General features: G+C 45.3%; 1 protein-coding gene across 3 annotated transcripts in view; it reads right to left on the bottom strand.

The window, feature by feature from the left end:
• CARS2 (cysteinyl-tRNA synthetase 2, mitochondrial) overlaps positions 1-12934 on the bottom strand; it is a 48745-nt gene that overhangs the window by 11401 nt on the left and 24410 nt on the right. For all 3 annotated transcript variants that reach the window (XM_034758158.1, XM_034758159.1, XM_034758160.1), the window contains 2 exons: positions 12246-12313; positions 8597-8663 (listed from right to left, as the gene is read on the bottom strand). In XM_034758158.1, coding sequence (XP_034614049.1) covers positions 8597-8663; positions 12246-12313 — 135 coding nt within the window. The remainder of the gene's footprint in view (positions 1-8596; positions 8664-12245; positions 12314-12934) is intronic.

Raw genomic sequence — 12934 nt, 5'->3', positions numbered from 1 at the left:
CTTGTTCCTAGGAATGCCCCAGCAAAGGGGCCTCCTAGCTCTGGCTGGGCTGCGGAGGGACAGGACTTGTCCATCCCCTGCACAGCTGCTCTGGGGGAAGAGAGGAGGAAGATCAGACACACCTCAAACCTCTGGGAACCTCCTGCGGCTGCAGGAAGCTCTGTGGTTGCTGCACAGAAGTTAGGGCAACAATCCTGCAACCCCCCTACAACAACTTTGTGACTCCCCCCACAATCCCATTTTGGGTCGGGACCCCCATGGTTACACCACCATGAAATTTCAGATTTAAACACCTGAAAATGTGAAATCTACCAATTTTCAAATCCTATGGCCATGAAATTGACCATAATGGACCGTGAATTTCGTAGGGCCCTAAACATAAGTAACACTGCTCTGCCACACATTCCTGTTTTCTGACTAACTTACACCCGAAGTATAGTTTATTATAGTGTACCGCTCATTGTATCAGTGCTTAGTTTGACCTACAGTTTCCATGGCAACCTCCCTCTGGCCCCACAAGCACATGCGTTACAACAGTCTGCTTTGTATGACTACACAACACTGAGCAAACACACACACCATTTAGAAAGGTAAACAGTATGTGCAAGACAGAGTTAAAACTGTGGTGGAAGCCATAGGCCAGACCTGATTTCACTGACACCAACATAAATCCAAAAACAAATTAACAGCTTAAACAGAATCTCTCTGGATTTACCCCCAATAGAATAGAGATCAAAATCTGGCTCTATATTTGAGAGATTCTCAACTTGTGGACGATTAAAATCGGTCAATGTCGCATTAATGTTGGTTTTAAAAATAAAACTTTACTGTGTCTTTCAAATCAGAGACTTTTTTCGTTAAAAAAGTTACAGAAATTGGATATCAATTTTTATCCAGTAAGATTACCCAATTAATTACTCTGGTCACAGGAACTGTAAGATAAGCACACGTGATAAATGTTTAATACAGTGAAGTCCACTTTGATTAAAGCAATTCTTTTTCACTGATTTTTGCCTATCTACTACACTACAATTACGGTCAAGTACAGATACACAGTCCAGTTCCAATGTGTTTAGTTCTAGAGTGGAAGACGGGTGGATCACTCCAAAATTGTGCTGTTCTGTACGCTATCCCTGAAGCTCTGGTCCTGGCCACTGTTGGGAGACAAGATTCTGGGCTAGATGGACCATTGGTCTGATCCAGTACAGCAGCTCTTGTGTTCTTATGTTCATACATTCATGTCTATGATCACCTTGGATTAAGTCCCTGAGAAAGTTCTGTCTCCTGCACAAACAAGCTTTATCATCCTAATGGACAGCTCCATTGTGCCAGAGGAGCAGAGTTGTTAACCACTGTCCACACCTCAGAGTTTCAGGAGATCATTAACGAGCCTAGACCATTAGACTCCTGTGATAAATAAAATGGGAGAGGGGTAGCTCCCTTTTGTGGACACCCAGCCAGCCCGTTAGCTATAGAATTCCTCTTAGTAGCTGTTCTCTACTTGCTTTACCTGTAAAGGGTTAACAAGCCCACAGGTAAAAGGAAAGGAGTGGGCACCTGACCAAAAGAGCCAATGGGAGGGCTAGAACTTTTTAAAATTGGGGGAAAATTTCTCTTTCTGTGTATGTTGTGGTTCTCCGGGAAAGAGGGGAACAGGGAGTAGTTATGCTGTGAGAAGCTGAAAGCAAGGTATGAAAAACTATCAGATCATACCTAGAGATTGCTTATCTGAAACCCCAGATATGTAAGTAAATTAGGGAATGTCTAGGAAGACGCAATTAGGTTTATTTCTTATTGGCTTATGGACTCCTCTGTGCTAACCCCAATGCTTTTGTTTTGCTTATAACCTTTAAGCTGGACCTCAAGAAGGTTATTCTTGATGTTTAATTTTTGTAAGTGGTTTTTTTAATTCTAGCAAAAGCCTAAGTTCCAGATGTATTTTCTTTCTTTTTGTTTTTAATAAAATTTACCTTTTTTAAGAAGAGTATTTTTTGGTGTGTGTGCGTGTCCTAAGAGGTTTGTGCATACGTTGTTTAATTAGCTGGTGGCAACAGCTGATTTCCTTTGTTTTTCTTTCTCAGCTCTTCCCCAGAAGGGGGGTTGAAAGGGCTTGAGGGTACCTTACAGGAAGGAATTTCTAAGTGTGCCTTTCTGGATTCAAAGGGGTTTTTTTTTTGCACTTGGGTGGTGGCAAGACTATCCATCCAAGGTCAGAGAGAAGCTGTAACCTTGAGAGTTTAATACAAGCCTGGACTGGCCAGTATTAATTTTTAAAATCCTTGCAAGCCCCCACCTTCTGCACTTGAACTGCCAGAGTGGGTAATCAGCCCTGACAACTCCTGACTCCCAAGTCTGTATTCTAACCACTAGAATATGCCTCCCCTTAAAGACAGGTATCATAGGGTCGTTCGGCTAAAAGAGCTTTTTGAGGAACAAACAAAGGAGAGCAAGGAGGTACAAAGAACTCAGGCAGAATTTCTCTGCATTAAGTAATTTATATAGGAAGCAGTTGCAAAAGGCAGCATACAGAAGCAAGTAATAAAAAAGCTTTAAAAATGAATTAAACAGTGGAGACGGAAGGATAGACGGACACACACAAATTGGTTTGCAACAGCTAACTCAAGAGAGGAAGACAGACTCTGGCTTTTTATTTTACCTGATAAAGTGGAGGTGTGCACAGTGAAATGCTCCTCCTACTGATATAACTCCCCTGCCATGCCGATATAATAAAACCACCTCGACGAGCAGCGCAGAGCTTTCTGTGACGTAGATAGAGTGACGCAGTGTCAGGGTGACATAACCTAATGAGGTGTCTACACTAACTGGCCTCCAGGAAGCGTCTCACAATGCCCATCATGACCCCCCTGGTCAGCAGTTTGAACTCTGCTGCCTTGGAGGTACGCAGGTATGTGCCCCTCCCGCATTTAAAGGCCTGGGAATTTTTGAAATTCCTCTTCCTGTTTGCTCAGCGTACACAGTTCACACAGCATCTTCCCAGCTGACCCTGATGGCTTTACGCAGACGGCACGCTCCCAGGTGGAGCACACCGGAGCTGCTGAGTACATGGGGAGAAGAGGTTGTGCAGTCGCAGCTTTGTACCAGCTGTAGGAATTTCGATGCCTACGGGACGATTGCTAGCGCCATGCAGGAGAAGGGGCACGAAAGGGACACGCAGTAGGCAGGCGTACCAGAAGGCAAGCAAGTCAAACCGTCGCTCTGGTGCAGTGCCAAAGACCTGCTGCTTCTAAGGAGCGACATACAGGAGCGACGATCCCACCTCCACTGCCAAGAGCCCCGTGGATACTTCGGGGGAACTGGAGGTAGCGGCCAGTGGACTCAACCCCAATGCGGAAGTGGTGGATGAGACAGTGGAGCTGGAGGACGAAGCGGCGCATGTGGCAGGGTCATCCAGTGGCGGGGTGAGTCAGGAACTCTTCTCCACTCTGGAGGGGTCTAGCCAGGGCTGGCTTTAGGCCGATTCAGCCGATTCGGCTGAATTGGGCCTCGCGCCAAGAGGGCCCCGTGCTGCAGCTGTCCACCCCGCCCCCAGCTCACTTCCCCCTCCTCCCCTCCCCTGAACGCTCCGCCCCCTCCCCTGCTTCCCGCGAATCGAAGTCTGAAAAGAAGCAGGGGTGGGCCGGCAGCACAAGGTAAGCTGGGGTGGTGGGGCGCGAGAAGGGCTAAGGGAGGGAGGCGCAGCCCGTTCCCGCAGGCCCCAGCGGCTCTGGCCCGGCTTGGCTCCAGCCCGGCCCCCGCGGCGCGGCCCGGGTCTGGCCCGGCCCAGCCCCTGCGGCGCGGGTCCCCCCCCCACCCCGGCGCAGCTCGGGCCCCCCCCGGTGCGGCTCCGGGTCGGACCCAAGCCCGGCAACCCCGGCCAGAGCGCGGCTCGATTCCTGGGGGCGGGGCTTGCAGCAAGCCCCGCCCCCAGGAATCGGGCCCCGCTCTTGCTAAAGCCGGCCCTGGGTCTAGCCAGTCCCAACACTCTGAGTGTGGCGCACAACATGCAGGAGAGGGGAGCTCCAGGAAGTGCTTACTTTACTTTGAGAGTGCATAGTGAGACGAAATTGAGCTCTCATGTACTTTATTATATGGTAGAGGAGGGATTAGGGACAGAAATTAAAAACTGAGCCTGTGCATCTACACAGTGGGGCCAGGACGGAAAAGTTTGTTAATGTACACGGGGATGTCTCTGGAATCCTCCATAGTGATCTCTAGGAAAAACTTTCCTGTAGGTATTCTGCAATCCTCTGCCAAAGGTTCCTTGGGAGAGCTGCCTTGTTTCTCCCCTCACTCTAGAAAACTTTGCTGCGTCACCTGGCAATTATTTCTGCAGGGACCAGAGCAGCACACAGGCAAGGGGCATACAGAGCCAGTCTGCAGCCATATGCATGCAGGAGATGCTCCCTTGCATCCTGGGTTACCCTTAGGAGTGAGAAATCAGGTTCAATTACTCTAGCCTGTGGAAAAGGGTACCCATATTCGGAATAGATTACCTAACCGCTTATAATAACCCTCTTTCACAAACCACCCTTTGTCCCTTCTTGCCCTTTCTCCCTTGTCCACCCCCCTTCCCGCAAATTCACCATAATTGGGACTTGCAGCGACCTGTGTGCTAGCCAAGGGACAGTGAGAAAGAAGCGTGTGTGTAATTTTTGTGATTCACGGCTGTGAGCGCACTCACAATACAGTCTCTGTTCATTATTTCTTTGCCTTCTGCAGATGTGCCCTTGAGAACACACTCCTCCACACCGGTGGAGCGCCTCCATCAGATAAGGCAGTGACCCAGGAGGAGATGTTTCACGAAGTGCTGCAGTCAACAGATACACCACATAGCAAAATGAGCACGGAGGGGGACAGTTAATGAACGACTGAGGCTGGAAAGCCAGGAAAGTACACAGGGGCAGGAGCGGATGATAAAGCTCCTGGAGAACCAGACAGAGATATTAAAGTCCCTCATCTGCAATCAGAGCAAATCCATGCCCAACTCCCCCTCCGGCTACTACAGAACTCCGGTCCATGCCCTCCCCAAACTCCCCCACCACATTTGTTGCGTGTTCCTGGTCCCTCGCAGTACCCCGTGCACACCACACCTGGAATTACACCCAGCTGTACGAGCCCTAACTGCAAGACTGTTCCTCATTTTCATGTCCCATTTGTCTGAAAGTTTGTGTTTTAGCCCATTATTAAACTTGAGTCTTTATTTGTGACATACATACATCGTTCAGTGTGAACATTGAAACACAGTGGCTGTAGGTAGGAATATTTGCTCCTTGCAATAATGCTCAAGGAGTGATCACTACATAGGTAATTCATGGAAGCCTGACCAAATGCATCACATACAGACACACTACTGGGAATCATTGTCAAGATGCTCCTTCAAAGCCTCCCTGATTCGAACAGCCTCCCACTGCGCCCCTCTAATTGCCCTTGCATCTGGCTGCTCAAAATTAGCAGCCAGCCAATCAGCCTCAGCACCCTCCCCGGGGAAACTTTTCCCGCTTCGATTCGCAAATAGGCAGAGTACAGCAGGTCGCAATGATCATTGGATTATTTTCCTCATTGAGATATAACCGGCCAAAAATAAAAATAAAAACCAGCACCAGCAACCTTTTAAATCGGCCAAAGATAAAGTCCATGGTCATTCTGCATCTGCAGAGCCTGTTGTTGAAGCACTCCTTGCTACTGTCTAGGTTTCCCGTGTAAGGCTTCATGAGCCATGGGAGCCAGGGGTAGGCAGGGTCTCCAAGGATCACTATGGGCATTTGCACGTTCCTCCATTGGAAAATTCTGGTCTGGAAAGAAAGTCCCAGTGTGCAGCTTTCTATATAGTTCAGTGTTCCTAAAGATGCCTGCATCATGCACCTTCCCTGACCAACCCGCACTGATGTCAGCAAAACTGTCCCGGTGATCCACCAGCACCCACAAGACCATGGAGAAGTAGCCCTTTCAGTTGATGTACTCCATCGCAAGATGGTCGGGGCCAAAACTGGGATGTGTGTTCCATCTATCAACCTGCCGCAGTTAGGAAATCCCATTGCCTCGAAGCTATCAATTATTTCCTGCACTTTACCCAAAGTCACAGTTCGTCGAAGCAGGAGGAAATTAATGGTCCTATATATTTGCATCCCCGTAGCCCCCACCATAGACTTTCCAACTGCAAACTGATTCGCAACTGACCGGTAGGCAGTCTGAAGTTGCCAGCTTCAACATACCGATTGCCACTTGCTTTTCCACAGTGAGGGCAGGTCTCAGTCTGGTGTCCTTGTGCCGCAGGCAGGAGCGAGCGCTGCACACAGGAAGGTGGCTTTGTGCATCCTAAAGTTCTGCAGCCACCGCTCATCATCCCAGACCTGCATCACAATGCGATCCCGACGGTCCGCTGTGGCAAGCTGGTCCATGAATGCCAGCAGCAATCTTGAATGATTTGTTTCCATAGAAGACAGCAGGGTGGGCATCACCGATTCACTCTGTTTCACAGCTCATGAAATACTGCAGGACCATCTGTGTTGTGTTCATAACGCTCATCACCTGACTGGTCAGCAGCTCAGGATCCAGGCTGTCAGGCAGAGATGAAGGGTGCACAGTTTACAAGGGCTGTTGAAAAATGGCACAAAATGAAGCCCATGGCATGATGGCACGGAAAGAACTGCATCATAGGACAGTGAGCATGTCCCCATGATGCACCGCGATCCGTTCCCAGAGCTCCCAGTGGCAGAGGGGGGTGAGATGCACTGTGGGATAGCTACCCATAATGCAATGCTCTGTCAATGCAAGAGCAACAACTGTGGACACAGCTGACAAAGGGAGCGCTGCGTGGATGTGCTCCACTGATATTATTAAAGCAACTTCTGATAGTTGACAAAACTTAAGTAGACTTAACTCTGTATTGTAGACATGGCCTTAGAATAGTCCCATGTCCCACAGCATGTCCTGCCTTATTAACCTTATGTGCCCACTTTGTATAGACAGCAGCAGCCATTCACGCATCCAGGTTTGCTTCTCTAGGTTACTGTCAGCAAATCTCATTATTCCCACCGGATTCCAACCAACAGCGTGTGGTTTCCTCTGTCCTGTCCTTTATCAGTTGAGATGTGCACCAGATCCCAGACTCACTGCAGCAAGTCTTCACATCCTATAAATGAATTAATGAGGCTGTAGCAAATGATGGGTAACCATTCATCAGCTGCAGGGCTGTCGGCACTTCTCCTCGCCCCAGGGGCAGCCTTAGAAGGTTTGACCGAGCTTTTGAGCTGTTGTATTGCGTCGTACATACGTATTATGTAGTTTGGGTTTCCATTTCCTCAGGGTCCAAGTGCCTTCAGGTGCATGTCAAGGATCCATTCATGTGCTCAAAACTCATTTTGTCTTGTGACGGGTGCAGAGACCCTGAGGTGAGGAGCATGCCATCCATAATAGCAGCATTCCTGCCACAGAAAACCTCTCACACATCCACATCTAGGGCTTGCTCAGCATACAGATTCATCTAGAATTTGCTCTTTATTTTCCCTAGTAACGGAGGTCTGTTGCTGCGAGTCAGGCTAAGTCTACAGTAGCACAACAGCTGTGCTGCGGTAGCACCTTAGTTACTTCCTACATCAATAGAAGGCGGTTTTCCATTTGAGCAGCTAATCCACCGCTCCAAGAGGCAGTAGATTGGAAGAATTCTTCCATCAACCTAGTTGCACCTACTCTGGGGGTTAAGTCAACCGAACTATGGCGCTCATGGCACAAAATTTGTCACAGCCCTGAGCAGCCTAGCTAGATCGATCTAATTTTTAAGTGTAAACCAGGCTTCAGTCAACTCTCTCCTCATCCCTTTCCGTGAAATATTTTAGGAATAACCAGCACTCCTAGAGCTTTTGGCTACCAAGGATTTTGAGTGAGTGAAAGTGAAAAAATAGCTACATCAACCTAGCTGCATCCCTCAGGGGCTGTAAAAAATGTTGCACCCTGAGCATTGGAGTTAGGTTGACCTAATCCCAGGGAAGATGCACAAGAATTCTTCCATTGAGCTAGCTATCGCCTCTTGGAGACATAGATTAACTACATCGATGGAAAAACTCCTTCCATCAACGAGATAAGCATCTACCCCAGGGTGCTACAGCCGCACAACTGCAGCGCCATAGCTGTGCGCTGTAGTGTAGACAGGGCCGGTGCAAGGATGTTTCGTGCCCTAGGCGAAACTTCCACCTTGCACACACACCCCCGCCTCGAGCCCTGCGGCAGCTCCCCGCCCCCCCTCCGCCCTGAGGCCCCCCCCGCGGCAGCTCCCCACCCACCCACCCCCAGCCCGGGGAGCCATGCGGCAGCTCCCCACCCCAGCTCACCTCTGCTCCACCCCCTCCCCGAGCCCTGCAGCAGCTCCCCACCCCCCCCACCCTGAGGCACCTCCCCCTGGCAGCTCCCCACCCCTCTATCAGTGAACTGTTTGCACATGAAAATTCCCAGCACGTAACAGATCAGCACACATTACCAAGGTGCTGAGCAGTCTTCTACTCATGGGAATTAAATTAGTTGGCTCCACATGAAGATAATCCAACACATCGCAGCATTGTGTGAAAAGACAAACTAATCAGCCCCTTTTTTTTTTTCTTACCTGATCTGTACTTGCTGCGCAAACAAAACATTCTGAATTCATCTGCTGAATTCTTTGTCAAAAAATCCTAACCAATAAACAAATAAAGAATCAGTATTATACTAGACAGTCTAAACAACAGATCTTCATTGTGTAATTTTACACTTTGTATTTGCATTTCTGTATTTTGTGTTCATTTCTTAGCCTTTTGGGAAAGATTAATAAATACGTTTTTGATTATCCTGTTTTGCAATTATAATGTTTTAAAGTATGAAAACGATTAATATCTTAATCGTTCAACTTTAAACTAAAGTTTATTTGTGGCAGAATTAAACTAGGCAATGTCACATATATGCCAGCTGTCGATGTAAAGCATTGAAAGATGCATTCGAAATTACATTTTCATCGTTATGATCATCTCACACAAACACACAGTATGAAGGACAAAGAAAAGTAAACCTGAAATGTGCTGAAATTCAGATACAACAGAATGGGGGGAGGTACCCTGAAGTCTTGCTAGCTTCACAAACAGAATGTTGGGTTTGTTGAACTAGACTAGAGTTTAATTTATGTTATAATTAAGAGATTAGAATATGTAGGAATAGAAGGAAAATTGGGACTGTGTGAAAGTTAACTTCTCCTGCACTACCTTGATTTATCCATACAGACCTGTCAAAATCCTACTCATCCAGAGGGTAACCTCCTCATATTGGATTAATGTTAAGGTTGCTTTAAAACTTCACTCCTGTGATAAAGAATTTCACTGAGTCGTCCAAAGAACCATTTCAAATTGTGATGGTATATTTAAAAGTGGTCAACCACTTGACAACCCTGTCTACTTCTCAGCACAAAGAGTGGCAGGTAACAGTAAAAATTTTATTAAGATGATGTTAAAAAAAAAAAAAAAGTGAACAGAGTTTGAGCATAGAAGTTTCTGGTTATCAGGGAATAACATACAGATTATCAAGGGTGCAAAATTTGGTTTAAAATAAAGTGGCACGAGGAATACATAATCTGCAATATCCCCGATTGGGGGTAAAAGGTTAATGGGTCAAAGTACAGACATTGAGATATGAGGGTATGAAGTTCATAAAGTGGCTATGTTCGGGTATGGATAATAATGAGTGGATATGATGAGGAGGACGGATTGACCCTCATTTGGTGAGATTTAATGTTCAGGGAGTTTATGGTTCCAGTTCATATGATCTGACGGAGAAGGTCACTTGGTCTCTTTCTCGTAGTGGGAGAACGATGTCACTCTGGCTCATTCATGATCTTTTAAATTAGCAGATGAGAGGTAGTAAATTGGTAGTACCTCTACGTGCTCTGAACTATAGCATTGCAATGAGAAGTTAGTACAAGTCTGAAAAGATGGGAAAGCAAAGAAATGCATATAGAAATTTCGCTTCTGTTTCAATATTACAGCAAGCGGCATAGTGAAGGTAGCAAAATGTCGAGCACGTACAGTGTCTAAAATGAAAATAGAAATAATTGGGGCAATCAAGGCTAAGCTAAATCAAGAACCAGACTGGGATACTAAATTATCTGTCTATACACTTTATATAGCTTAGTAAACTCAAAGTGCCTGAAGACATTGTGGTAGTGTGTGGTAGGAGAATATTATGCCTAAGGAAGGAAATAAATTGTACGAATCAAAACTCTGAGCTGGAGCAAGGCCCATCTGAATTGGAAGATCTTGACAGATGGATATGTGTATGTATGTATATATGTATATTTTTTTAAATCTATGTTTTGGGGGGAAGCGTGTCACTCTTCAAAACAGGGTGTGTGGGAAAACGGAAAATATTCATACGAAATTGATTTTGGGGGAGAATATGAATAGCTATTTTAACAGACCAGAAGGTGTGTGTGGAATACTGCAGAAAAGCACAGCTTGATCAAGGGCATTGAACGTAGCTGCAGAAAAGGGAAGTCATGCCTCACTGACTATTTGCAATGTGTTCAGTGTATTACTGGTAGGGGAGACAAAGGGACAGCAGTAGGCAGCATCATCCTAGCTTTGAATTTTTTAGAACTCACATGAAAAGTCCCACCTAGGGTTTAACTTTCACGATGCAGAATGACTAAATGCGAGGAAGTTTGGTTCACTGATCTGAAAATTACCTACAGGACAGGATTACCTTCATTAGTCACAGCTAATCTATATATATTTAGACTAAAGAAAAATTACCCCGGGGTACTGCAGGGAGGAGTGCTGGGTCAGCAGTTATTTATTGTTAAACGTACCTGACTTGCCCTGGATGTAAAAGCTATTTGCTATGACAAAGTTCTCTTCACCTTCCCAGGAACATTCTCTCTCAGCTCATAACATTCCATTAGAAATGCAGCTGCGGTCGATTTCTATTTTTTGAAGTTGTTCTTTTTGCGTTAACCCTCATTCCTCCAACTCCTCTCCAGCATCTGTCTACACTAGGAAAATTACTGTCAAAACTGTCAGTGATGGGTAATTTTCCTAGGGCACATGAGGCTTAGCTGTACACAGACAGCATCAGGAGAATTAAGAATAAAGCAGCTCACATTGCACTCTGATTTTCAAAGGATTATAATTAGTCTTCCAGAAGGGCAGAGAAAGAGAGAGAGAGAGAGGAATGTATGTGCTGAGACAGCCTTTTAATCCTTGTCTACATGAGGAAAATTACCCATTGCTAACAACGGATGTCAACAATGAGTGCAGCTGAACTAGTGCTAAACACAGCTTAATTGTACATGTAATCAAGGACAAACTGTGTTCCACACCGCTTCAAAACCACCACTAATAAACATATAGACAGGAGCCACCAGAAGTGAGTGCTTCTGGGGCATTAGCTAAGAAAGCTGCTTTTGGCAAGAGCCTATGCCTCTCTAATACGGTATTACCATCTAACAGGATCGCATAGGCTGATACAGACCCACTCCTGGCACTTGATATTAGCTACAAGGTAAAGGTCTATCTGAGTTAATAAGAAAATGACAGTAAAAATAAAACAAAATAAATACAATTAAATTAAACAAAAAAAAAATGCCGGTTACAACAGCCGTCTACATTGGCGTTGGAAGATACAAGTCAGGTCCATATAAAAAAGTTTACGTTATCAAATCCTGCTTCATGTTAAATGAGATAAGGAATGAAGTCTCAAAAAAGTAGTGTCCCCAGACTCTAAAAGAATATGAATAGCCTATGTTAATGAATTCATCTCTGCTTGTCTGCTGACCAGTTTAATAGATGGTATGAATGTTGTGTTCCAGAATACGTATCTTTGCTCACATATGTTAAGACAGGAGTATCAAATTCACTATGTGAAGAGAACTGAACTATATCTTTTGATTATGGCCCATTGCCTCAGCCTCAGGACTCTAAACAACCCTTGAGTAAGAGCAGGTTTCATACTGATTATTAAAGGTTAATATGCCCAAATAAGACATAATGGGCACAAAGGCCCCCAATTTGGGGAACAGAGACAACTTCTGTTGGTGAGAGAGACATGCTTTCAAGCCTACATAGAGCTCTGCTTCAGGTCTGGAAATCTGGGGAAAGTGCTCCTATATAGGAGGGGATTTAAACACATGATTTAAACGTGTCCACGTGTTTTCCTGAACCAGGGCCATAATGAATTATAGCATATTACACACACACACCCCAAAACTTCTCTAGTTCATAACAATATATTACCTTAATTGTAATGTAGTTTTTTAACGATTTTGACATTTTTTCTTGATTTCCTTTAATAAGCAAATGCCCTGGAAGAAAAAATATAGTTAAATTAGTCTGCTTCTGAATGAGTGGTGAATGAAAAAGCGAACTCTGCTTTGAGGAACTGGAGGTTAAATATACTTAGATGGATTTGTCATAACCATTTCAATGCAGTGCTTTGTATTTTTAACCACAGCTTTACCCCAAATCCTACACCATTAGGCACCCAGAGCTTTGGATGGGAACATTTTAAACCAATCTAAAGAAATAAAACTAATGGAATGGAAGAAAATAAACAACTTGCTTTTACCAGAAATGCCAACACACACACACACACACACACACACACACACCTAAATAATAACAGAAAAAAGTCTTATCTCTTGACATCCCACAGTGATATTTGGAGTCCTGTAAAGCCTCCTCAAACGTATAATATCCTCATGCAAAGCAAGGTATTTTCCAACCAAATTAAAAAATGGAATAAAAGTGTAACACAGCCAGACAACTAATTCAGAAGTATCAGAGGGGTAGCCGTGTTAGTCTGAATCTGTAAAAAGCAACAGAGGGTCCTGTGGCACCTTTAAGACTAACAGAAGTTTTGGGAGCATAAGCTTTCGTGGGTAAGAACCTCACTTCTTCAGATGCAAGATGACTTGCATCTGAAG

The sequence above is a fragment of the Trachemys scripta genome, chromosome 1 (assembly GCF_013100865.1).
Source record: "Trachemys scripta elegans isolate TJP31775 chromosome 1, CAS_Tse_1.0, whole genome shotgun sequence".
Lineage (NCBI taxonomy): Eukaryota > Metazoa > Chordata > Testudines > Emydidae > Trachemys > Trachemys scripta.
The sequence above is the reverse complement of the archived record's forward strand: the minus strand, read 5'-3'. Positions and strand labels throughout refer to the sequence as shown.